We start from the raw sequence: 27,606 nt of genomic DNA, 5'->3' as shown, positions 1-27,606 counted from the left end.
TTTGCTCAATCACCATCCAAAATTCCGCACAAGACACAAATCCTCGTTTTACCTCGAGCACTCGAGGAATCCCACCGTCCGTCGCTGTGCAATTCCTGTTCAAGAGTACTGTACTTTCGTGCGCTCTAGAGAATTTAAAGCCTGGGTACAAGTATCCAAAACTGCTAAGGACCGAGGCGGAGCCGGAGATCCCAGGGACAGGTGAGATGCATTTCCACGGGGTTTATATTAATTTGGAAATGTGGCAGCTGATCAAGGATCATCAGCGTGGCTGCGTTGCGGAGGGACCCTTGCCTTACTACTTTCGAGAGAGTTTACAGGAGAGTATATTCAGTTCGGCAATGAAGTCAGGGCAGTAGGATTGTCAATATGCAGTTCAGTGAGGAGAAAGTCAGAGGTTACAAAAGCTGGGTTTGTCTTCCATGCGGCCGAAAGCCGCTTACGGATGACTTAACAAAAGAAAATAAGACACTAGATACAGAGATGGTGGAGACAGTTAGAATCGCTTTTCCATGGTAGGAGCAAAATTGAGGGTAAGGCTTATATTTATCATGAGGGGAGACTGAACAGAATGTAAGGGAGAGGCATTTCAAAGTTTATTTTAATCTTTTATTAGATTTAGAAATAAAGAACTGCAACCAGCCATTCCGTCCCGACATGACCGTCCGCCCAATTACCCCCAAACGATCAAATAACATACTGGCGTCGAAGTTTCTGGGGTTTGAAAAGCTTGTCATATGAGGAAAGTTCCATGATCATGGGCTTCTACTCACTGTAATTCAGAAGAATGGGGGGTGTCTTCATAGAAATCTGTCGAATGTTAAACGGCTTCGATTGTGTGGATGAGGAGTAGATGTTTCCTATGGTGAAATAGGCTAAGACTAAACGACACAACCTCAGAATAGAGGGCCGTCCTTTTAGAAGAGAGATTATTTCTAAAGCCAGAGTGGTGATTCTGTGGAATTCATTCCAGCAGCCTGCTGTATATCGATGTATTTTTAAATCAGAGGTTGATAGTTTCTTAATTGATCAGGATATGATGAGGGGGAGGAAAGAGATTGGTGCTGAGCAGATTCGATGGGCCTAATTCTGCCCCTATATCTTACCGACTCATGCTCTTATGTGTGCGGAAACCGGAGCACCCAGAAGAAACCCACGAGTTCTCAGGGTCGACTTCTAAACTCCCTGCAGACAGCGCCGTGAATTGAACCCAGTTCGTTGGCGCTGCCGTAAAGTTATGCCAATCTCTACGCTACCATGACGTCCATAATGAGTTGACACCTTCAACGTGGCTGCCAGGATGGGAAACTTCATATCCAATCACTACGTTCCAGCGATATTTAGGCAGGCACATGAATAGATGCAACATACAAGGTCACACTTTAAAAAGGTTGTAAAATTATTGGTGTAAATGGGAAAATCGTAGGCATGGTCTACTCGGCCAAGGGCCTGTTCCTACAATGATAGTTGTAACAAGAGTACTAGTGATGTTAGTAATGCTAGTAGTGGAACAGTGGTAGAAGTAGTTCATAAGTTTCTGAGAGGCAGAGATAGAGTTGACAGAAAGTATCTTTTTCCAGGGTTGAAATGCCCAGGACATGTCTTTAAAGTGAGAGGCGGAAAGATCAAAGGAGATGTAACCAGCAGGAATGTGCTGCCTGAGGTAGTAGTGTGGGCAGATACATAGAGATTTTTAAGAGACCTTTGGATGGGTACATGAATATGAGGGAATTGGACATTCTGTCAGCAGCCGTGCTTCGTACTGTTGGCCATGTGGCTACTAATTTAGTTGTTTCAGCCCAATATTGTGGGATATCCCTGTGCCGTATTCTACAGTTCTCTACAAACGCCTTAGGCACATGCAGTGGTAGGCAAAAGTTTGGGCACCACCTGTCAAAATTGCTGTTACTGTGAATAGTTAAGCGACTAAAAGATGACCTGATTTCCAAACGGCATAAAGATAAAGATGACACATTTCTTTAATATTTAAAGCAATTACGACTTTTTTATTTCCATGTTTTACAGTTTGAAAACAACAAAAATAGGAAAAGGCCCCGAAGCAAAAGTGTGGGACCCTGCATGGTCAGTACTTAGTAAGTGGCAAGTATCACAGCTTGTAAAGGCTTTCTGTCGCCAGGTACGAGTCTTTCAATTCTTGTTTGGAGCATTTTCGCCCATTCTTCCTTGAAAAAGGCTCCTAGTTGTGTGAGATTCTTGGGCCGCCTTGCATGCACTGCTATTTTGAGGTCTATCTACAGATTTTCCATGATGTTTACGTCGGGGATTGTGCCACTAATGGATGTTGATAAGTTTCTGGAAGCGCCAACACTGAGGCGTTAGAGGACGCCAGAAGGGTTGAGCTGTTGAGTATTGTTAAAAAGTTGAAACTTACTAGGGTGAAATCGACAATGAGGAGGCCACAGATGCAGAGGACAATAGTGGAGTATTATGTACCTGAGGATGTTTTAAAAATGGAGGAGTTGGAGTTGTTTCCTGAAAGTAAACCTAGCGAGTTTGAGCTCCAGTATAAGTTAGAAAAATTAAAGATGGAGGGGGCGGAAGAACAGAGGCAGTATGATGCTAGACAAGCAGACAAACAGAGAGAGGAGGCAGAAAGACAGAGGGAGTTCGCGGTGGAAAAGATAGAGAGATTGAAGCAAGGAGGTCTAGTGCTAGACCCTGGCGATAGGTTTCCTGCCAGTCGAGAAGTTAATTTGGTACCTCCATTTGAGGAAACTGAAGTTGATAAATATTTCTTGCATTTTGAAATAGTGCCTCAAAATCGAAAGTTACTGAAAGACGACTGGCCTGTTTACTTACAATGTGTATTTAAGGGTAAAGCCCAACAAGCTTATTCGGCCCTATCACTTAAAGAGGCAGCTGATTATGACATAGTGAAAGAGGCCGTGCTCAAGGCTTATGAGTTGGTTCCGGAAGCTTACAGACAAAGATTAGGAATTTGAGGAAATCTGTGAACCAGACTTATGTAGAATTTGCATATTAAAGGTTTGTGTATTTTGATCGCTGGTTCACCTCTAAAAATGTAAACGGTGATTTGAACAGCTTGGAAGAGTCGGTTTTGATTGATAAATTCAAAAAGTGTGTCCCTCTTGAGATAAAGACATATTGAGATGAAAAAGATGCTATCACTTGGCAGGAGTCTACCAGAATAGCAGATGAGTATGCTTTAACCCACAAGGTTAAGTTTAGCCCGGCCCGAACAGGAGCTTCCAAAAGAGTAACAGGCTAACCCGCAGGGTAAGACAGAAATTAAATCGGGAAATACTGACAAAAGTAAGGATGAAGGTAAGCAGTTAAAGGAAAAATATTCTGGTCTTAGCCGTTATTATTGTAAGAAACCTGGTCATATGATGACTAATTGTTCCATTCTGAAGAAGAAGAAGAAAGAAAAGGAGACAGTCCGGAACGCTTGCATTCAGCAGGTTAAAACATCTAAAAACCCATAGGGTCCTGCACATTCTGATGAGGCTCAGTTAAAGACTGAGAGGTTTGACCGAGTTCAGAAAGGATTTGATCGTTTCGTACCTAATGGGTTTGTGTCCATAACGGAGGAGTCAACCCCGGTCCCAGTGAGGATCTTTCGAGATACTGGGGCTTTTCGGTCCCTTATATTTGACAGTGTTCTGAAGTTTGGTGACGAAACAAAAACAGCCGAATTAAACACTGTTAGAGGTATTGGGAAAGGGATTCTTTCCGTGCAGCTGCATAAAGTAATTTTGAAATCCGTATTTGTATCAGGTCACGTTAAGATAGAGGTACAACCTGAATTACCACTGAAGAATGTTCATTTGTTGCTGGGCAATGACCTTGCAGGGGGTGAAGTTTATCTAGCAATGCAGCTAACAAGCAAACCTGCCACTGATGATCCATACACGGATTCTGATATTTATCCCGCCCGCGCAATAACACGAAGCATGACTAAAAGTTCGGTCGAGGCGGACATTTCTGAGCTGTTTGATTCTGATACCCATGATAGCCAAAATCGGGGTTCAGGCTATGATTGATTAACAAAGACTTTTCTACCCTCTATGTTTCACCAGGATGTAAGTAGTAAGTCTGATGGCAAAGATTTATCTTTATCCAGCAAGGAATTTATAGCAGAACAGAATCGAGATTCTGAGATTGTAGCTTTAAAAGAAATAGCTCTGTCAGATGATGAGATTCAGAACGTGCGAGTAGGTTATTATCTACAAGGACGGGGTGATAATGAGGAAGTTGAGACCAGCTACTGTGCCTGTGAGTGAGGACTGGGCAATTGTGCATCACGTTGTGGTCCCGAAAGTTTACAGGACTGAAATTTTAAACATGGCCCATAGTATGCCTTTACGTGGACATTTTGTAGTGAATAAGACTGTGAACAGAGTTATGAAGGAATTTTACTGGCCTAATTTAAGGAAAGAATTTGTGACCTTTTGCAGGACCTGTCACACTTGTTAAGTTGTCGGTAAAGCTAAACAGGCCATCCCAGTGCCCCACTTCGGCCGATACCTGCTTTTGCAGAACTTTTCTCCAGAGTCATAGTGGATTGTGTTGGCCCATTGCCAAAGACTGCAGCTGGCCATCAGTATTTGTTAACCATTATGTGCACTGCATCTACTTTCCCAGAAGCGATCCCTCTCAGGGATATGAAGGCTAAAACTGTGGTGAGAGCTCCTGTTAGGATTCTTAATTTGGTTGGTCTGACCAAAGAGATTCAATCCGACCAAGGCAGTAATTGTACATCAGGATTATTCCAGCAGACCGGTTATAAACTGGGAGCTAACCAAATTGCATCGTCTGCTATTCACCCGGAATCCCAAGGAGTTTTGGGGAGATTCCATTCCACCCTTAAGAAAATGATTAAAAAATACTGTATTGAGAATGAAAAGGACTGGGATAAGGGGATACATTTGCTCCTGTTTGACCTAAGGGACTCAGTGCAGGAGTAGTTGGGATTTAGTCCATGTGAAATCGTATTTGGTCCCAGAGCGAGAAGACCTTTCACCGTGCTCAGAGAACAATGGTCTGATGAGGAGGTGCATGTCAACTTGTTGAGTTATGTTTTGCATTTCAAGGATAGACTCAACAGAGTTTGTAATCTTGCAAAACAGAACCTACAAAGTTCTGAAAATAAAATGCAGCTCTGGTATGATAAACGAGCCCGAGAACAGACATATCAGGTAGGAGACAAAGTGCTGGCGCTGTTTCCAATATTGACCAACCCGCCTCCATTAAAGTTTAGACGGCCGTGCCAAATAATCTGCCGATTTGATTCTTTGAATTATGTTATTTTAACAACCGACCACAGAAAACTCACTCCATTAGTACACATCAATATGATAAAACGTTATTATGACTCAGAAACATTACCTGTGTGTATTGTTGTGAGAACATACGAAACTGGACAGCCTGAGAAAGAGGTAATTGTCATGTCAGGAAACTTTAACAAGCCAAACATAGTCTCAGTGGGGCTCATGAATTCCGTTATCTTCGAAAACATTGATACCAAATTAAGCCATCTGGAGCCGGAGCAGCAAAAGCAATTGAAATGATTACTTCCTGAGTATCAGGATTTATTTCCCTATGTGCCCAAACAAACTACCGCTGCTGGGCATGACGTGCATGTAGATCAAGCTGACCCAATTAAACAACACCCCTACCGAAAGAACATAGAAAAGGGTAAATTAGCTGAGCAAGAGATCGAATACATGCTGGGAAATGGTATTATTAGGCCGTCAACATCTGATTGGGCCTCACCTTGTGTTATCGTGCCCAAGCCTGACGGTAGTGTGAGATTTTGTACCGATTATAGGAAAGTAAACGCAGCGACAAAACAGATGCTTGGCCTATGCCTAGGGTGTATGATTGCATTGTTAAGGTTCGAAAGGTTAAATTCCTTATGAAGATTGGCCTGTTAAAAGAGTACTGGTGTTTTCCATTGACCAAGAGAGTCAGGGAAATCTCTGTGTTTGTAAAACCTTCTGGACTGTATGAGTATAACATTTTACCCTTTGGAATGAAAAATACGCCAGGAACATTCCAGAGAATGATTATTTCTGTGAATCAAGGGTTAGAAAATACGGATGCCATGATTGAAGATTTAGTCCTAGATTTATACCCTGGGAAGGGTATATCTCGGCAGTAGGAGGACAAAACACGAGCAGCCACCACACGGTATTTGACAGTTCTGGGCGGTCAGGGTCCAGTAGCAAGTACTGAAAGAAGATTGTGGTCGCTGCGCTGCAGTTGACTTAATCCGCCATCACTGCCATAATATGTGTCCTGTTTCTGTTCCGTGTCGCCTCCTTCCTTCTTCGTTCTCTCCTTCCCTCCACAATAGTTCTTCGCTCAATTCTTCAACCCTCTAACTTCCACAATTTTTCCACCACCAGACCCATCAAAGTCGCTCAGCGAGGAAATGTGTAATTCGACGCCCACTGGGAATCTCACCGACTGCAATTTCACTGTCTTTAGAGTCAGGATGGAGTGGGGCGCACCTTCCGTCATGTCAATGGTTATCCTCATCCTCACCTTCCTACTGGGCGTCCCGGGTAACGGCGCAGTCATCTGGGTGACGGGGTTCAAGATGAAGGGTAACGCCCACACTGTGTGCTTCCTGAACCTGGCTGTGGCTAACCTGACGTTTTGCCTGTTTCTTCCCTTCCTCATGGCTGACACCACCCAGCTCCGCGTTTCCGAATCGCTTTCGGTATTTATTAGATCCATTATGTTTCTAAGCGTTTTCGCCAGCATATATCTGTTATTCCTCATCAGCATCTACCGCTGCCTGGCTATTTTACGGCCCATCTGGTTCCAGCAACATCTGAGCTTCGCTTGTGTTCGTGTGACCTGCTTCATGGTCTGGATCACAGCCATCGCCATGTGCCTGCCTTTATTCTTCCCTCGGTATCTTTCCGAGCGTATCATAATTTGGACCATCTTCATCTTCGGCCTCCCCTCTGTAATTATGATCACTTGCTATTCCCTCGTTGGCTGGAGGCTGCACGGGAACAGATTCGCTAAGGCCAGGAAGCCCATACGCCTGATCGTGACCGCGGTCTCCACCTTTGTGATCTGCTGCCTCCCCGTCACTCTCTGCACTCTCCTGAGAAACTTCTCCGAAAGTGTGTCTCGGGACTGGCTCATATTCACCGAGGCCCTGGCCTCATTCAACAGCTCCCTCAACCCTTTTGTCTACGTCTTCGCCAGCAGCAACTTCCGTCAGGTTATCAGACGCTCCCTGTTTGCCTCGCTCCTGCTGGCCTTCACCGAGCATGAGCTAAAGGGTGAGACCCAGAACCGCAATCCCACCTCAAACACGAATGTTTGATAGAATACCTCAGGGGTCCTCAGCCGACTAATATCTCCAGACCACAGACAGAGTGGACGGTCGGCTGCAAATATGGTCAGCACTGGAGGCTTTCCTGCACGCTTATTCCAACCTCTTAGAACATAGGGCGCAGAATGGTACAGCTCAGGGGCAGGCCATTCGGCCTACAATGTGCCGGATCAATTAAATCAGTAAATTAATGGCCAATTAATCTAATCCTCTCTGAATACGCAATGTCGATATCCTTCCATTTAGCTCATTTCGCCGATATAAACATCCTTTAAAAGTCTCTAAGCTATCTGTCTTTACCATGATCCCAGGCAGCATATACGAAGCACGCACCACTCTCTGTGTAAGCTACTTGCCGCTTACATCTCCCTTGGAATTACACCCTCTCCTCTTAAATGCTTGCCCTCTGGTGTTAGACATTTCAACCTTGGGTAAAATATACTGTTGGTCTGTGCCTTTCATAACCTATCAAATCTCCATCAGGTTTCACCTCGTTTTTGGCTGTTCCAGTCTCCATTCCCATGTAGCAAACCATGGCCTCGGCCACTGTAGAGATGAAACCACACTCAGGTTGGAGGAACAATAACTTACATTCCATTTGGGTACCTCCAAATTGATGGATGTATATAGATTTCTCAAAATTCCAGTCATGCCCTCCCTCCTACACCATTCCCCATCCCCTTTTTCCTCTCTCACATTGCCTGTCCATCCCCTCCCTCTGTTGCTCCTTCTAATTTCTTCCATGGGCTTCTGTCCTCTCCCCTTCTCGACCCCGTATCTCCTTCACCAATCAACTTCCCAGCTCTTTACTTTAACCCTCGTCCTCCCGGTTTGACGTACTACCTTGTGTTTCACTCTCCCCTCTCCCCACCTTTTCATTCTACTCCTCATCTTTTTCCGTCCGGTCTTGCCAAAGGGTCTCAACCCAAAAGGTCGAATTTACATTTTTCCATAGATGCTGCCTGGCCTCTTGAGTTGCTCCAGAAATTTGTGTGTGTTTCTCGGAATCCCACTATCTGCAATTTTTCTGTTTGTGATGGGAGACATCATTTCCACATCATCTCTGTCTAGGCCTTTCAATATTCGAAAGGTTTTAATGACATCCCATTCATCTTTCTGAATTCCAGAGAGTACAGACCCGGAACTATAAAACGTTCCTCCTATGATAAACTTTTCATTACCGGAATCATCTTTCTGAACCTCTTCTAAACACGCTCCAGTGCAAACTCTTCTCTTATTAGATGAAGAACCCAAAACTGTTCCAAATACTCAAGTGAGGTCTCACCGTTGCTTTATAAAGGTTCAGCATCACATCCCTGCTCCTGTATTCCAGACATCTTGAAATGAATACTACCATTGCATTTGCCTTCTTCACCACCGATTCTGCCTACAAATTAACCTTAAACTGTTTCCTTTGCATCTCTGATTTCCGATATTCCAACCTGATTTTCCCAATCCACCTGCATGTTGAAATCTCTAATGACTATGATAACATTACTTTTTTGAGAAGCCTTTTCTATTTCCTGTTGTAATCTGTAGTTTATATCCCAGCTACTCTTGGGGCGCCTATGTATATCTGCCATCAGAGTCATTTTACCCTTGCAGTTGCTTAACTCAGCCCACAAGGATTCAAAATCTTCCGATCCTATGTCACATCTTTCTACTGATTTGATGTCATTCTTTACCAGCAGAACCGCGCCACCCCCTCCGCCTTCCTTCCTATCTGTCTAATACAATGTGCAGCCTTGGATATTTAGCTGCCAACTGCAATCTTCCTTCAGCCACGACTCATAATGAGCACAATATCGTACCTGATCATTTGTAACAGTGCAATAGGATCATCTACCTTATTTCTTATACTCCGTGCTTTGAGATATAACATATTGCGGACAATATTTGCTACCATTTTTGATTCTGCATCTCTAATGCACAGATGATCACCCGGCTGACGGCAAGTATGTCCAATCACCTGCCTTCCCTTACTGACCGCACGCTATTTTTGTTTAGATTTTATTTTTTTGCGATTGTCCTATCCTGAGTTTTTAAAGTCACCATCAATCCAATACTTAAGATATATCAATGCCCTTTGCCCAGGATAGAGGTTAATTTTTGCGAACCTTTCCGGAGGAAATCACTTCAGCAATGTGGACTAAGCTGAGGTCTACCGACAGATGGAGATGGAAGAAGAGTCCAAAGTGTTTCTCACCATAAATACTCACAAACAGCCTTATCGCTGTAATAGGCTTATTTGGCAGTAACATCTGCACCTGCTCTCCGGCAGAAAGCTATGGGCCAGGTACTGGAAGGCTCCCAGGGAGTTAGAGACATCATGATTACCAGTAGATATAAAAATGAACATCTCCAAAGTCCATGACACCGTTGAAACGATTAAAAGATTTGGGGCTTTGAGCACGACACATATACTGTACACCTCTGCCCATTATCTGTCATTTAGATCATTGATTTAGAATTCAAGGGGATATGATGTCACTGTGGAAGAAAAATATCAATGTTTTACATTGTAATGGGCATTGAGGGGCTAATAATTTGCATTAAAATGTGAAATCGAAATCTATAATCATTTATCTGTAATTAATATACTCTGTGTGACTGTAATGTGCCTTGCAGCCGAGATAAAAAAAATAACTGTACCTGCAGTTCTTTGTTCTGAGAATTTTTATGTGCATGCGGTTGAGCCAGCTTGCTTGATATATTTTAGAGAACTAACACTTAGATATAATGTGTAACTGATCAAGGATTTTTTTTTTTTTTACTTCGCTATTCGGTAGCGTTGCTGGAGTTCTGCTAAAATACTAAGAAACTGATTGCTAAGCTTTGCCTTGAAGTCGTCATGCAGGATGCAGTGGACTAATTATACATGGTCCTCCAAAATGTTAGACATTATTCTCTGTAAATGCTAGACAAAGGTTCAAATAAGGAATTATCTGGTCATACAATGTCCTGAGGCACGTGACCTTACTGCTGTAAAAATCCACCTCAGTGTTTCCTGTCACGCACCAATCATGTATATATATGACTAAGTTTTCTTGTTTGACAGAGTCCCAAGACCCCGTTTTTTCGGGGTTTGGGCTCTCCATGACATCATGTATCAATAAAGATTATCGAAAGCAGCTCCCTTCGGGTCCGAGCATTCTTTCTCCTCGACAAATTGGCGACGGGGATGGGACATTCTTTAGTATCCTAACACCTTCCAACTCAGGAGGGAATAGTTGGAAGGGTAATATTTTAGCAGGTTCTCTGAAAAAAGAACCCGAGCGGAAAGATGGGACCTTCCAAGTTAAGATGATCCGGCCTCCTGGCTGAAAGCGGGGCGGCCGACGAGTCCTAGTTGAAAAGGGGACTGAAATTTTAAAAGGAAGGCCGTGGGAAATGTTAAATTGCTGGCGCCCTAGGTGATACGGCGGGGGGGGACGGGGGCGCGGATATGGGGGGTGGCAGTGGGAAATGTTAAATTTTTGGCGTCCCAGCTGAAAGGGGGACGACTAGTTCTGGCGTCCTGTCTGAAAGAGGGACGGCCGACAGGTCCTAGCTGAAAAGAGGACTGAAATTTTAAAAGGAAGGCCACCGTTAAGAAGATAAAGGAACGGAGAAATGAAGAAACTCTAAACCAGTGAGCGCTACAGAGAAGTTTTCGGGGAAATAAGCGGGCGCGCGGCGTAACTATGCTCTTTTTCAGACAATGGGAACTGTCTGCAGTCGGGCGGCTGCTGCTGCTCCTGCAGACCCGCCCCGACGAGCAAGATCGCGGAGGTCCTTGAAAGTAAGTAGGAAAACGGAGAAACGGATGAAAACTGTGAAGAAAGCTCGGTGGAAGGTAGGAGATCCCCTGGTACCCCCGGAGTCACCAGAAGACACGGTAATTCGGGAAACAGGTGATGATCGATATGCTGTAACTGCAACGATCTTTACCGCTGGTCGCAGGGAGACTGGCGGTACGGAGGGAGTTTTAAAATTAATTGTAACAGACCTGTTGGGACGAGGTAGCGAATGGAAATAGGAACCCTAAGTGAGATTTTGAGTATATGATGGGATGTTTTGGGAAATGGATGGAGGTGGCAATGAGACACCAGCCCCTTAAACAAAAGAGAAAGAAAGAAAAAGTGGAAGAGCCCCCTGTCACGAAGAGTCTCGATGAAAAGCAAGGCCCGGCACCACCAACCGCTCCGCTACCCTACCCACCCAGTCCGCCCCTCCCAACGATGCCGGCCCCCGTACCATTATACCCCCGGATACCCCAAATGGTATCTCTCGAAAGGAGATATTGTGGTCCTAATTTCGGACCAAATGGACTGATAGAGATGGTAGCCGCCTGGGTCAGCAGAATAACCGCACTCAGGAACAATCGGCGCGCTCAACTCCTGCTGAAGGAGCTGAAGAACTCGAACAAGGGGCAGGGGGAGAGGAAGGCAGGGTGGTAGAACTGGAGGAAGGGGTACAAACCAGAAGCATTACGCAACGAATGGCACTGACTCCTCCACCTCTCCGACTGTTCAGCTTCTAAAAATAATGATAGGAGAAACGGCAATATTAAAGCCATGGACGCCTGCCGAAGCACAAGCTATGATGGCTGAGGCCCCTAATCCTATAAAAAGACCAACAGCGTTCCTCAATTGGTTGGAGCAAATGTGCGAAATTTATAAGCATCTCACAGCTGACTTGAGGACCCATTTTGAAATGGGTCTAGGAATGTTCCTGGGCAGCTTTGAAAGAGACATTCCAGGTTCCGCTGGGTTCTTGGCTGGCCAATAGAGGGCACGAGGCCATCATGAGGGCAGCACAACGGCATGGGGACTCAGGAGAAGTGACTAGATTCCTACAGAAGAAGGATGAAGGAGCCCCTGATTTTATAGCTCGGTTTAAGAATACCTGAGAGGAGTACGCCTGAGTTCCCTTAGAAAAGAATGGGCCATTGGCCATCCAGACTCTGCTAAATTTAATGTTGCCCCAACAAGGTGGATTTTTAAAATGCGAGATTTGAACTGGCAGGCTATGCCTTGGTCAGAACTAGTCACTACTTTGATAAACATGGAAAGGGAGGGAATCTTCGTCGGCCCCTGGGGTGGCCTTAAAACGCACTAGACAAAGTTTTACCGACAGGAACAGGGGAAGGGAAAAGAAAAAGGGAGGACATAGAACAAGAGAGTTGAAAAATCCCAGGATATGTGCCGAAGGTGTGGGAAAAATGGAGATTGGGCCTAAGAGTGCCGAATTTGGGCAAAGGAGGGCCGAAGTCTTCCCTATAAAGAACCAACACAATCGACTGAACAAAACGAGAGAGAGGTGACCTCCTTCTCTTATAGCAACCTTTTCCCAATGGAATAGGAGTCCCAGGGGAGGTGGTGGGATAGGGAGTGGTCATAGCACTTTCCCAAGACTCCGAAACGCAACCCACGGTAAACCTTAGAATAGGAGACACTCAATTGGTGGACACTGGCGATACCCTATCCTCTGTACCCCGACCCTGGGATTACCCCTGAGCCAGAACAGGTTAGGAACCGTAGTGGTAGCCGGAATCCCACTGTCAGAACCCTTATCGAAGAAGTTCCCCTTGTCCCTGGGAGAAACCTTGATAGTCTCCAATACTACTCCCCTGCCCCTGTTGGGACGCCAAGCTCTGTGTAAGGTAGGAGCTACTATTTACTGCACTCCTCAGGGCATGTACATGGAAGTACCCTCGCCCCGGACGCATCAGTTAACGACCCTGTTTCTCATCCACGAGGCCAAACTCGACCCGGTATTGTAATGCTGGAAACTCGAGGGCAACCCCTACAGAGGTAAAATGTCCCGGCTGCGGCCTGAACTTGAGGGGCTGGCGCCGACGGCTCGCACTGAAGCTTTGTGGGGCTTGTTGCAAGTGGTCCGATACAACTCCCGTTTACACTGCACCGCCTGGTACAAAAGGGAAGATGATCCGGAATACCGAGAAAAGGCGTACACCCACGAAGGGCTGAAAGCTAAAATGCACTCAGACCCTTATCTATACTTTGAGAAAAAAGGGCCGGGTATCCCGGTACGCCTGACCGCAGAGCAGCAATCCCTGCCCCATCTCTGACCTGCGTCAATACCTCACCTACCCCTTGCTATACGGCCTCTCTATCAGGAGAAACAGATAGGCCCAATGATTAAACGGTTGTAATCAGCCCCTGTTAGCCACCGCATTGGGGACTTTGAATGGAACGGGCCTCAGGAGGGAAGAGCACACCTTCCGGGAACTTCCCGCCAGTTGGAGGACCCCCTAACCGAATTTCAACGACAACAACCGCCCGATCCGGCAGGCCATAGGAGCCCTTCATCATTGGAAAGGATAAATGCAGACTTGTGGGCCCTCCACAAGACACACGTGGGTCGAGTGCTCACTGCGAGAGACCTCTGTGTCAAGCAAAAAAAAAGCTGTATTACCATGTGTTGGGCAGTATCGACTAGCAGCTAAGGCAGAAGAAGGCATAGCCCCGGTCATAGACTCTCTGCTCCAACAGGGGGTTCTCAAGCCTACCGTCAGCTGCTGTGCACACCAATACTGCCTATACGTAAAGTTGGACGGCCCAATGAGCGGCGCGCTCTCTGCATGATGTAAGGGCTGTAAACAGCATTGCAATTCCCATAGCACCGGTGGTACCTGACGTCAGTATGATTGTTTCATCCATTCCCTCTGATGCTACTGTCTACACTGTGGTCGACCTGTGCTCCGCGCTTTTTTCTGTTCCTCTCCATCCAGATAGCCAGTATTTATTTGCCTTCACATACAAAGGGCATCAGTATACCTGGACCCAACTGCCCCAGGGGTATACCGAAAGTGCGGCCGTGTACGCTGCTGCCGTTTAACATGACTTAGACAAGTGTCATCTGGGAGGATGTTCCATATTAATACAATAGGTCGACGATCTGTTGGTGGCGTCAGCTACACTAGCAGACTGTGTAAAAGACTCAGTGACACTACTCCAGTTCCTAGCCGCCCGGGTGGCTAAATAGGGTCATAGGGTGGCTAAATCCAAGCTGCAATTTTGCCAGCCACAAGTGCAGTACCTCGGGTTTTAATTGAAGGCTGGGACTCGCGAGATAGGACCGGAACGAATACAGGCCATTTTACGGATACGGCCGCCTAAAACGAAGAAAGATGTTCTTTCCTTCCTGAGGATGGTCGGCTCTTGTCGACAATGGATACACAACTACCGCCTGCATGATGCAGTCCTCCGTGCCGCCACTGCAAATGAAGCGTCTACACAAGTAGAGTGGAACTCGGAGAGAGTAAACGCATTCCGAACCCTGAAGGCAGTTATAACCACAGCCCCAGCTTTAGGGCTCTCCAACTATGAGCGTCCTTTCCAGTTGCACGTCTGTGAAAACGGAAGGTTCGTTACTGGAGAACTCACCCAGAAGCATGGGAGCGGATAGACCCCGGTCGCCTACTGCTCTACGGCGCTCCCCGCAATGGATGCCTGCATGTCTTCGCGCAGTGGCAGAAACAGCTGTTGTGGTCGAAAAGTCGTTGCCACTGGTCCTCGCCCACCCCTGTGAAGTCCGGCTGCCCCATGCTGTAATGTTGCTTTTCAACTCATCCGCAACACAACAGTTCACCGCCTCTGACGCACAGGATACGAGGTGATTTTGCTGTCACACCCCAATTATGCGTATCCCCGATTACCTGCAGTTAGTCCTGCTACCTTTGTTCCAGAGCCTTCCGAAGAAGACGAGCGTGACTGCATTACTGTGGTACAACACTTCACTTCCCTCAGGGTGGATCTGCGAGTAGACCCTTGCCGAATGCGGGCTTGATCCTTTTTACTGATGGATCTTCTCACAAACCAAGGGATGACCCTTGCTGTGGTGGATCTACACCAGACAGTGGAGGACTATGCGTTACCTCATGGCAAATAAGCCCAGGCTGCAGAACTTTTTCCCCTAACTCGAGCCTGTATACTAGCCATGGGCCAAACAGCCAATATATATACGTACTCTCGCTATGCCTTTGGCGTTGTCCATGATTTCGGCCAAATATAGAAGAATAGGGTTTTATTACATCAGCGGGTAAGTCCATCAAACACTCCCAGCTAGTGTTAAATTTGCTGAGGCAACTTAGTTGCCCAGACAGGTAGCGATTATTAAGTGTGAAGCGCATTCCAATGCGACAGACGAAATTTCCCAGGGAAATGCCCGCGCTGACCAGGCAGCCAAAAGAGTGACAGCTGCGAGGAGACCGGTCCTTCAAGCTCTCTGTGCTACGAATAACTCCCCCATCGCTGTTTTAAAGCCCGCTGAATTACAGGAAGCACAGCAGAACTCTAGCCCACAGGAAAAGCGAACGTGGGAGAAGGCACAATGCCGCTTTGAAAAGGGATTTTGGTTTCACCCAGACCAGACCCAGGTGGTGTGCCCGAGAAATTGTGTTTGCCCCTGCGTCGCCTAGTGCACGCACAGGCACACATGGGCAAAGGAGGGATGCAACATTCAATCGATCGTCAATGGTATGCACCTGGCAGAACGAAAACTACAGTGTACAGAAAATCACTCGCTCCTGCCTGATTAGTCAGCTAAGTAACCCAGGACCGGGAGCAGTTAAGTATGACCACCTTCTGATGCCTAAAATGCCCTTTGAAAATTTGGAAATTGATTTTGTACAGATGCCCCGGCCTCAGGATATAAGTACATGTTGGTAATTGCGGACATGGTCACCCGATGGGTGGAGGCTTCTCCCACCCGGAAAGATGACGCTCGAACTGTGGTAAAGATATTGTGCAAGGAAATAATACCGAGATATGGACTACCCATGGGGTTAAACAGTGACAGAGGTGCTCACTTTACGGGCAGGATTGAGAAGGATTTAGTGCAGGCCATGGGGTTTCAATGGAAGTTGCATATTTCTTTCCAGCCACAGTCTTCGGGGATTGTCGAAAGGGTGAATGGGGAATTGAAGAATGCCCTATCCAAAGTATGTCAGGACAATAACTTGTCATGGCCAGAAGCTCTCCCCATAGTGTTGCACACTCTGCGAAATAGGAAGAATAGAGCTACAAGAGTGACACGTCATGAAGCCCTCAAGGGTCACCGAATGACCACAGGGGCCAGACATCCAGTGTGTGCCGGAAAATTGGCGCTGATATGGAATGATGAGCAAACCCTAGCCTATGCACAGGCCATATGGTCATGACAGATTATCCAGGATGGTTTGTTGCCTCCCAGGTGCCAGGGTCCAGGATATATCTGATCGATTGCATGACATTCTGAAGTGGGAGGGTGATCAGCCAGATGTCGTGGTGCACTTCGGTACCAATGACATAGGAAGGAAGAGTGAGGAGGTCCTGGAGAGTGAGTATAGAGAGCTTGGTAGGAAAATGAAAAGCAGGACCTCGAGGATGTTAATCTCAGGATTGCTACCTGTGCTACATGCCAGTGAGGGTAGGAATAGGATGCTCTGGAGGATGAACAAGTGGCTGAGGAACTGGTGTAGGGGGCAGGGTTTCAGATTTCACGATAATTGGGCCCTCTTCTGGGGCAGGTGGAACCTGTACAAGAGAGACTGGTTACACTTGAACTACAGGGGGACCGATGTCCTTTCAGGGAAGTTTGATAGTGCTATTGGGGAGGCTTTAAACTAGATTTCTAGGGGGATGGCAACCAGAGTGCCAGAGCTGACAGTGTGGCTGGGGTGAAAATAAATGATGTTAAAAGTTCGAGCAAATTCACTAATAGAAAGGTTGTGAGTGGTGGTAAAAATCTTCTGAGGTGTATATATTTCAATGCTAGGAGTATTTCGGGGAAGGTGGATGAGTTGAGGGCGTGAATTGACACGTGGAATTATGACGTTATAGCAATTAGTGAAACTTGGCTACAGGAGGGGCAGGACTGGCAGCTTAATATTCCAGGGTTCCGATGTTTCAGGTGTGATCGAGGCAGAGGAATGAAAGGTGGGGAAGTAGCATTGCTTGTTAGGGAAAATATTACAGCAGTGCTCAGGCAGGGCAGATTAGAGGGCTTGTCTACTGAGTCCTTATGGGTGGAGCTGAGAAACAGGAAAGGTATGGCCACATTAGTGGGATTGTATTACAGACCACCCAATAGTCAACGAGAATTGGAAGAGCAAATCTGCAGAGAGATAGCAGCAACTGCAGGACACATGAAGTTGTGCTGGTAGGGGATATTAATTTTCCATATATTGATTGGGACTCCCATACTGTTAGGGGTCTAGATGGTTTAGAGTTTGTAAAATGTGTTCAGGAAAGTTTTCTAAATCAATATATAGAGGGACCAACGAGAGGGGATGCAATATTGGATCTCCTGTTAGGAAACGTGTTAGAACAAGTGACAGAAATATGTGTAGGGGAGCACTTTGGTTCCCGTGATCATAACACCATTAGTTTCAACTTCATCATGGACAAAGATAGATCTGGTCCTAGGGTTGAGGTTCTTAACTGGAAGGAGGCCAAATTTGAGGAAATGAGAAAGGATCTAAAAAGCATGGATTGGGACAGGTTGTTCTCTGGCAAGGATGTGATCGGTAGGTGGGAAGCCTTCAAAGGAGAAATTTTGAGAGTGCAGAATTTGTATGTTCCTGTCAGGAATAAAGGCAACGTGAATAGGAATAAGGAACCTTGGTTCTCAAGGGATATTGCAACTCTGATAAAAAAGAAGAGGGAGTTGTATGACATGTATAGGAAGCAAGGAGTAAATAAGGTGCTTGAGGAGTATAAGAAGTGCAAGAAAATACTTAAGAAAGAAATCAGGAGGGCTAAAAGAAGACATGAGGTTGCCTTAGCAGTCAAAGTGAAGGATAATTCAAAGAGCTTTTGCAGGTATATTAAGAGCAAAAGGATTGTAAGGGATAAAATTTGTCCTCTTGAAGATCAGAGTGGTCGGCTATGTGCGGAACCGAAGGAAATGGGGGAGATCTTAAATAGGTTTTTTGCGTCTGTATTTACTAAGGAAACTGGCATGAAGTCTATGGAATTAAGGGAAACAAGTAGTGAGATCATGGAAACTGTACAAATCGAAAAGGTGGAGTGTTGAAATTGCAGGGCCCTGGCAGAAATATTTAAAATGTCACTGTCTACAGGTGAGGTGCCGGAGGATTGGAGAGTGGCTCATGTTGTTCCGTTGTTTAAAAAAGGATCGAAAAGTAATCCGGGAAATCATAGGCCAGTAAGCTTAACGTCGGTAGTAGGTAAGTTATTGGAGGGAGTACTAAGAGACAGAATCGACAAGCATTTGGATAGACAGGGACTTATTATGGAGAGTCAACATGGCTTTGTGCGTGGTAGGTCATGTTTGACCAATCTATTGGAGTTTTTCGAGGAGGTTGCCAGGAAAGTGGATGAAGGGAAGGCAGTGGATATTGTCTACATGGATTTCAGTAAGGCCTTTGACAAGGTCCCGCATGGGAGGTTAGTTGGGAAAATTCAGTCGCTAGGTATACATGGAGAGGTGGTAAATTGGATTAGATATTGGCTCAATGGAAGAAGCCAAAGAGTGGTAGTAGAGAATTGCTTGTCCGAGTGGAGGCCTGTGACTAGTGGTGTGCCAGAGGGATCAGTGCTGGGTCCATTGTTATTTGTCATCTATATCAATGATTTGCTTGATAATGTGGTACATTGGATCAGCAAATTTGCTGATGATACAAAGATTGGAGGTGTAGTAGACAGTGAGGAAGGTTTTCAGAGTCTGCGGAGGGACTTGGACCAGCCGGAAAAATGGGCTGAAAAATGGCAGATGGAGCTTAATACAGACAAGTGTGAGGTATTGCTCGTTGGAAGGACAAACTAAGGTAGAACATACAACGTTAATGGTAAGGCACTAAGGAGTGCAGTGGAACAGAGGGATCTGGAAATACAGATACAAAATTCCCTAAAAGTGGCGTCACAGGTAGATAGGGTCGTAAAGAAAGCTTTTGGTACATTGGCCTTTATTAATGGAAATATTGAGTATAAGAGCTGGAATATTATGATGAGGTTGTATAAGGCATTGGTGAGGCCGAATCTGGAGTATTGTGTTCAATTTTGGTCACCAAATTACAGGAAGCATTATAAATAAGGTTGAAAGAGTGCAGAGAAGGTTTACAAGGATGTTGCCTGGACTTGCTAAATTGCTTGCAGCGCAGAAGGGTCATTCAGCCGGCTGAGGTGGATCAGATAAGAATGGATCGGGCAGCCTGGGGCGCCCATTCCCAGGGTCTGATCGCTGGGGGTCTCCGGAAGTCTCGTAAGACGCGCCCCCTCCATCTTTTGTTGAGCTGATCAGAGAGGTGAGGGAAGAGGAGAATGCGTCGGAGGCGCGGGTGGCCTCCGTCAGCATGGTACAATCCTCGATAGTAGTCTCCTGCGTGAACTGACTACGGGAGCGGTAGAGGAGATTGTGGCAGAATTGAGAACAGAGATATGCCAGCTGTTATCAGTGGGTGTGACCGCCCCCCCCCCCATATCATGGAGCTGATGCGGGATCAGCGGATTGCCTAAGGGGACGAACAATGAAGAGGGCTGCTGGCAGCAGCTGTCACACAAGAAGGTGAGTGAGACCCCGGGTACCTAAGAAGAGAGAATCGGTGGGAAAACTTAGAGGAGACTCAGTGAGGGAACGCCCTGGTGTCTCTGAGGAAACATGTTCGCAGCAAGGAACCAAGGAAACCCCGAAAGAGGAAGGCCCAATTCCTAAAGACTTGGTGGGACCATGCTCCAGTGTGTTGCTACGGATAGAGGATATTTATGCTAAAGCCATACTCGACACCGGGTCGCAGGTCACGTTTTTGTACCATTCGTTTTACAACCGGTATCTGAAGCATTTACCATTGACCCCATTCAGGGCACTGGAGATCTGGGGGCTTAGTGCTGGGGATTATCCGCATGAAGGTTATACTATCTGCCATACTATCTGATGTTTAGGCGCGAGGCGAGGATCTCTGTTTTGGAACTGATAAGGGCAACTTACCACCGAAGACGTATCTGAAGTATATGTCTGACATGAGAAGAGAGCTGAAAAGCGCTTATGAATTAGCTGGGGTCGCGGCTGCCAAGCAGAATCAAGGAAATAAGAGGTGATATGATCAGAAGGTGAGGTTCTCCCAACTCCTGCCGGGAGACCGAGTCCTTATAAGAAACTTGGGGCGACCTGGAAAGCAGAAGCTGGATGATCGCTGGGCGGCTACGCCCAACGTGGTACAGAGTCAGATGCCACAGCTACCAGTTTTCCGAGCGAAACCAGAGGATGGGAATGGGCCTGCCAAAATTCTCCATCGGGACCACCTGCTGCCTCTGAGACAAGAGGTGAAGGCAGACCCCGAACACGGCTTCGAGCCTACTCCTGGTAAGGTACTGCGGAAACGCGGGGCGACTGTAGAGCTAACGGCAGGAGAGGTTAGGCAGGCCCCAACACGTAAGGGGAATACTGATTCGGTGGATCAGGACCTGGATGTGTGGTATATGCTGCCTTTAGCGAGAGGGTGGCAGCGGTGAATGTGTGCAATTTGTTTCTGTTTGGCTCTGGGGGACAAGTTATTGGGTATACATAACGCAGAGACTGACAGGTTCTTGATTGGTCAGGCGTCAAATGTTACTGAAAAAACTCAAGAGAATGGGGTTGAGAGGGATAATAAATCAGCCTTGCTGGATTTGTGGAGCAGACCCAGACCGATCTGATTTATGCTCCGATAAGTTCAGGCTTCCCTTATCTCGGGACCAGAATGGGACCGCTGCTAATTCACCTTATTCTCTTGAATCCAGGCGCCAGAATTTCAGGACAACTGTCGCTGCTGGTTAACCCCTTCATTTCCAAACTCAAGTAACAAAGGATAGGAATGGGGGCAGATTTTATCCCCACTCTTAAAAAAATATGAAGAGAATGGAAGGAGGAATTAGAGCAGATTTCTGTGCTACCGTTGCTGTCACGTCGGTCAATAAGAATCAGCAGGACCCTTTACTGATTTCGAAGATGATCACCAGGGTGCTGCTCGGAATAGAGGACTTCAACTGTTAGGACCTACTTACCTGCTGCCCGTTACACAGCTGCCGTTTCGACCAGTAATGATGGTCCTCCATCTCTGGCGGTGTTCAGAGCTTCCTTCATCATGTCACTAGCTCAGTTTTAACCACTCTCAGAGGTATAAGAATAGATTAGCGAAACTTGGGTTGTTTAATCCGGAGCGTCGGTGTCTGATGGGGCAACTGATAGAAAGTTGCAAGAGAGACATAGATCGGGTGAATAGGAAGGACCTTAATAATTCCCAGAGTACAAATGTCGACAAGCATATATTAGAGATGAAACGATATATGAGATGTCACATGAGGTTCCATGAAAACACTGCACGTCTTTCTGAAGTAAAGCTTGATGATACATTGAAAGCTCCACAATACGCATGCTCAGAATATACAGAACGTCACGTGATAATTATCCAATTGCATTTTGTGCACGGACACTTTGTGCTGGATGGTTATTTCGTTCTCCGGCTACTAAAATCACTTGAGTGAGATGCTTCATTTGGTTTAAACAATAACAGGCAGTTCATAAGCACATGCGTTTCTGCAGACGCTGAAAACCTTCGAGCAATACACACAAAATGCTGCAGAAACTCAGCAGGTTAGGTGGCATCATAGAAGGGAATATATATTTGACGTTACAGCCCGATGCTCTTAATCAGGGATGGAAAAGAAGCGAGCAGAAGCCAGACTAAAAAGTCAGGGCAAGGAAGTGAGTACAAGGTAGAAAGTGATAGTGAACGCCGATAACGGGGCGGCTGAGGAGTGGCGGTTGAAAGAAACAACGTCAGTATTGCGTAGGTGTGGAGAGTGGCCAATGGAGAAAATTAAGGTGCAAGGACACGAGAGAGATGTGGGCAGGGGAGGAGAAGAGAAGATGTAAGAGTGGAACTAGAGTAGGAAATGGAGAATAAGCGAAGGAGTGAGTGGAAGATGACTGGAAGTTAGAATAATCGATCTTATTGCCTTCAAGCTGGAAACTAGCCTGACAGAATATGAGGTGTTCCTTCAACCTGAGAATGGCATCATCGGAAATGTAATAGCTATGAATAGATCAATATGTTGTAATGGGAATGGAGAATGGAATTGAAATGGTTGGCCAGATAGAAATCATTTTATTGTGAACAGAGTGGAGCTCACCCAGTCTACGTCGGTCCTCACGGATGTAAAGGACGACGCAGCAGGAGAACCCGGTACACCAAACGGTACTGGCAGATGCGCAGGTGAACTGTCGCCACACTCGGAAGGACTGTTTGCGGTCCTGAATGATGCTGAACGAGAAATTAATAGGCAGGTGAAACACTTCTTCCGCTCGCAAGGATAAGTGCCAGGAGGAAGACAAGTGGGTTGGGCCGAATGGACAAGAAAATCATAGACAGTGTGATTCCTGCGAAAGCCGAGAATAGGGTGGTGGGAAGTCATATGGTTCTACGTCTCCCACAACCAAAAATGAGACCATTAAATTAATCTTTATATTAAATAATGATTTCCGATATGCAATGACGGAGATACTACTAAGTCAAATTAAATCTAGACTTTTGAGCAAAACTTACTTGTGACCACGGAAAAAGTTCGCTCATTATGCATTATTTTTCAGCAGGAACCTCCTACTTCCGTGACGGACCTGACGAATGTGAAGCGGTCAGCGGGAATTTCATCAGAACCTTCAATTCTTCCCGGAATTTGTTTTGAGTCACTGCGTAGATAAACGTGTTTGTGCAGCAGCTCAGCATCTGAAACACATTGCTACTTTCCATCAGGATAAATCTGGGGTCGCTGTAGCCAGAGATTGTAAAACCAACTTGAAAATGTTCGATAAAGAAGTAGACAACATACGGCATCCACAGAAGGATGAAACATCCCGAGATTGCAAAGAGCAGGACGATCGACTTCCTGCGGCTTTCCATCTCCGGGTCGCTCTGTCTCTCTCCCACGGCGCAACTGCGGAGTCTCCTACGGGCCCGACTGGCTGCCAAAATGTGCCTGACAGTCAGAGCGTTGAGCGTGAGAATAAGCAGGAACGGGAGGCAAGGGGTCAGAAGGCGATCGGTCCAATCAAATATTGTCCAAGGCAGAATAGAATAAAGGATACCCTTCGGTTTGCAATACCAGGGCACGTTGTCAATGACGTAGATTGGTTCGTACAAAAAGTACCAGGGGATGTTGATCACGCAGCCCAAAGTACAGACGACAGACACCACAATCCCAGCGTTTCTGTGGGTGCAGTACTTTGCTTTGAGCTTCTGCCAGCAGATGGCGACATATCGGTCAAAGGTGAACACTACCGTTAACCAAACCGAACTGTCCCTGGTGGCGTAAATTAACGCAACGCTGAAACTGCAGACAGGCGTGATGGAGAGGAAACTACCGGGACAATAAATAGCGGGAATCCTGTTTAATATCACGGCGGTGATAATTACCAGCAGGTCTGTCGCCGCCATGGACACGAGATACCGGGTGATACATCTGGACAGGCCACATTTTCCTCGGGACAGGATCACAATGGCTACTATATTAACTGTGAGAGAAACAATTGGAGATTAGTGACTGAACAAACCCACAGCAGAAGTAATGCAGAACTTTGAACGTAGAAGTTTACTTAACTTCGGCATGCCGCCAAAAGATCTATGACAAATTTTTCTAGATGCTGTAGAATTGAGAGATTCCTAATTGACATCACAACCTGGCATGGAAACCAGAATGACCAGTAACGAAAGCAAGTAGGGAAAAAAAGGCTTAATTAACACATGGTAATCAAATATACACTCTGTGTCCACTTTATTATGCACACTAGCTCGTAGATGCGAATATCTGATTAACTAATCACGTGACAGCAAGTCAATGCATAAAAAGATGAGAAGTGATCGAGAGGAGGCGTTTTTAACCTGAGGTCCACGGACTCCTCGGTTACTGGCATAAAAATTTTGGGCTCCCTGGTCAAGTTAGTTAGACCAGACATGAGAATGGGTTGCAAAGTGATCTCAGTGACCTTGACCGTGAAACAATTTTTGCTGCCATACGGCGTGGTTTCAGTGTCTCAAAGCTTCTGATCTTCTGGGATTTTCACACACAAGTCTTTGGAAAATGACACAACCAAACACAAAAATCCAGTGAACATCAGACACACACACACACACACACACACACATACACACACACACACACAAAAAAAATATTTCGTATATATATATATAGATAGATAGATAGATAGATATATATATATGTATATATATATATATATAGAGAGAGAGAGAGAGAGAGAGAGAGAGAGAGAGAGAGAGAGAGATAGGGTATCTAAGAGGTTTCCACAGTACTGGAAGCTGTTTCTTTAATGTCATTTCCTTCCTGGATTAAATTTGATTTGATTTGAAGCACGTTGTGGAAAGATATCTCTATCTCTATTTGGCCTTGAAACAGTAATATTTGTCAGTCTTTAAGTTTTGTTAATATTGGTAAACATTTAGTAGATACAGTACTCTGCAAAAGTCTTAGGCATCCTAGAAAATATGTGGTACTTTGTATTTAATTGTCTTATGTATCCGTTCACTTTATTAGGTACACATGTCAGCAGCAACTCAAATCGTAAATACCACAAGAGCATCGATATTTAATCAGTAAGAAATGCTTTACCTGGAACCGCGATCACAGCAAGAGCCGTGTAGTAAATGGCGTACACCAAGCCTCTGGGTGGCGCATGCATTTTCCGTGACGGTAGGCGAGCGCCGTTACTGACCCCAATCGCGCTTTTGTTAATTTCGGAAGGAGTCCTAAATATACTTGACGTTCAAACGCCAAAACCAATTAAATAAGTTCATTTTGTTTACAATTCAATCATGTGGAATGATATCGATTCAAGATGCAGTCAGTGAACAAACATAATGACTGACGTCACAATTAGCATTGCTAACAGCTAACAAACTTTCCCATGAGGGTGACTTCGTAAATTAGAACATTGCTGCAATTCTTCTCCATTTCGGACAAGGTTGGTCGTGGGGTTGGCCGGGGGTGGGGGATGTGGGCGATGGGGAACGCATTGTATAAACATTTAAATCCCAATATTCAGTATTCACAATTGGTATTCTCTTTACCTACCTTGGCATTCCGAAAACATCAATCTGACGTTATATGACTTAATTATTGAAACCTGATTTATACATTGTAAATATATATAGTGTATATTTAATAATATTTTTTAGAGATATAATATCTACATACACTCTGTGACCACTTTATTAGGTACATCCACAGACCTGCTGGTTGATACAAATATCCAATTAGCCAATAATGTGAGAGTAATTCAATAAATAAGGACGATCTGACTAGAAGACAGAGAAGCAGAATTAGGCCATTCCATCACGGCTGATATATTATAACTCTTCCCACTAGTTCTCCTGCCTTCACCTCATAACCGTTGACGTCATTACGAATCAAGAACCTATCAACTCCACTTAAAATCACTCCCGGACATGTCCTCCACAGCAATGAATTCAATAAATACATCCCCTTATGACTAAAGATCTCTGCTCTAAACGAGCATCCTCCAATTCTAATGTTGTGCACTGTGGTCCTAGACTCCACCACGATGAGAAATACGCTGTCCACTCCATGTAGGCCTTTCAATATTGGATAGGTTTAAATAAGATTCATCCCCCACCGCCTCATTCTTTAAACCACCAGAGAGTACAATCCCAGAGCCAGCAAACGCTGCTCATACTTTAAACCTTTATCGACATAGACGGCTGTGGGAACAAGTCACTGGGTGTTTTTTTTAACCCAGAGGTTGATCGGCCCTCGATCAATAAGTGTATCCGAGGAGGCAGGAGAATTAAGTTGGGATAACAAATCAGTCGTTATGAAATGGCGGTGAAATGATGGGCCGAATGGACTAAGTCAATTCCGCGGCCTTATTTTCCTAGGACACTCATACATTCGGCTGGAACAGGGGAGTTCAAAATTCCCCAGCTCACACCCTCAGCTAATGAACTCATAGAGATTTCAGAAAGCTGAGACACATAGAGAAGAGTTAAGTGAGTGCTGAATGGGAGCTCAAAAATGCCGTTGAAATAGTTAGTGCAGTCACTAAGAGTAGCATGGCCCACAAACACAGCAGGAGAGGTACACAACAAGTGAATTGCAACCTTAACTTGAAATTGCGCAGGTACAGGAATAGCAAAGTTTCAATGGCGAATTTGACACTCGGAAGTTAACACGGTGACATTAGGTTAGCCACCCAGTCAAATTTCAAATGATGTTTATTTTCAAAGTACCCATATACAACACCGAGATTGATTGTCATGCGGGCGATCCCAATAAGTGCAAAAAAAAAACTGTGGGAAAACTCCACATCAACAAAGACTGCAAAACAAGCAAGGTACAAATGCATCAAATTGTGCAAATACAAACTTCATAAGTCAATAAGTAGGTAAATAAACAAATAAATAAACAGATAGATTGATAGATCGAAAGGCAGACTGAAAGACAGGAAGACAGACAGATGGATAGATAGACAGACAAATAGATAGATAGATAGATAGATAGATAGATAGATAGATAGATAGATAGATAGATAGATAGATAGATAGATAGATAGATATAGAAAGATAAACTGATAGTTAGATCTATCCATCATTACAAGGCAAAAAGCCAGCCAGCCAGACAGGTAGATAGTTAGATAGACAGATAGAAAAACAGACACCATGACAGACAGACAGAGATGGATAAATAGACAGAAAAGTGGATAAACAGACAGATAGATGAATAGATAGATAGAGAGATAGACAGATAAATGGATAAAATTCAGCGTGTTGCCCGGATAATTGCCATATTGAAAATCACTTATCTGTGGGACAGAGTGGTTACATTCATTCAAACTGGATTGCAACATTCATATCAACGTTCATAGAAAAATTATAGATAGATAAATTGAATTCAGCATATTGCCGGGATAAAGACCATACTGCAACACAAGTATCTCTAGACCAGAGTGCTAGACACACATTTAAACTGGATTACAACATCCATATCCTTCATATCAAAGTTCAAATAAACTGTATTAACAGGGTATATATATGCCACGACATACAGCCTTGATATTCATTTTCCTGCCGGCATGCTCAGTACATCCATAGAAGAGTAAACATAACAAGATGAATGAAAGATCAACCGGAGTGCAGATGACAACAAATTATGCACATACAAATACAGATTATTATCAATAAATAACGAGAACATGAAATAACAAGATAAAAAATTCCTTAAGTTGAGATCGTCGGTTGTGGGAACATCGCAATG

At 45.2% G+C, this 27,606-nt stretch overlaps 2 protein-coding genes across 2 annotated transcripts; one reads left to right on the top strand and one right to left on the bottom strand.

Moving 5' to 3' along the window:
- Nucleotides 1-6,481: 6,481 nt before the first annotated feature.
- Nucleotides 6,482-7,330, top strand: LOC140190146 (N-formyl peptide receptor 3-like). The gene has a single exon (XM_072246656.1). It carries the CDS (start codon nt 6,482-6,484, stop codon nt 7,328-7,330), a length of 849 nt encoding a protein of 282 aa, XP_072102757.1.
- Nucleotides 7,331-22,922: 15,592 nt separating this feature from the next.
- LOC140190145 (probable G-protein coupled receptor 139) lies at nt 22,923-25,015 on the bottom strand. The gene is made up of 2 exons (XM_072246655.1): nt 24,946-25,015; nt 22,923-23,833 (listed from the first exon to the last, which is right to left on the bottom strand). Exons 1-2 carry the CDS (start codon nt 25,013-25,015, stop codon nt 22,923-22,925), a joined length of 981 nt encoding a protein of 326 aa, XP_072102756.1.
- Between the last annotated feature and the right edge of the window lie 2,591 nt (nt 25,016-27,606).

Source organism: Mobula birostris, chromosome 29 (assembly GCF_030028105.1).
Source record: "Mobula birostris isolate sMobBir1 chromosome 29, sMobBir1.hap1, whole genome shotgun sequence".
NCBI classification, from domain to species: Eukaryota; Metazoa; Chordata; class Chondrichthyes; order Myliobatiformes; family Myliobatidae; genus Mobula; species Mobula birostris.
The sequence above is the reverse complement of the archived record's forward strand: the minus strand, read 5'-3'. Positions and strand labels throughout refer to the sequence as shown.

Coding starts and splice junctions, on each gene's coding strand:
- LOC140190146 (XM_072246656.1), top strand. CDS start 6,482: ATGGAGTGGGGCGCACCTTCCGTCATGTCAATGGTTATCCTCATCCTC.
- LOC140190145 (XM_072246655.1), bottom strand. CDS start 25,015: ATGCATGCGCCACCCAGAGGCTTGGTGTACGCCATTTACTACACGGCT. Junction 23,834..24,945: donor TGCTGTGATCGCGGTTCCAG/GTAAAGCATTTC, acceptor TTTCTCTCACAG/TTAATATAGTAGCCATTGTG.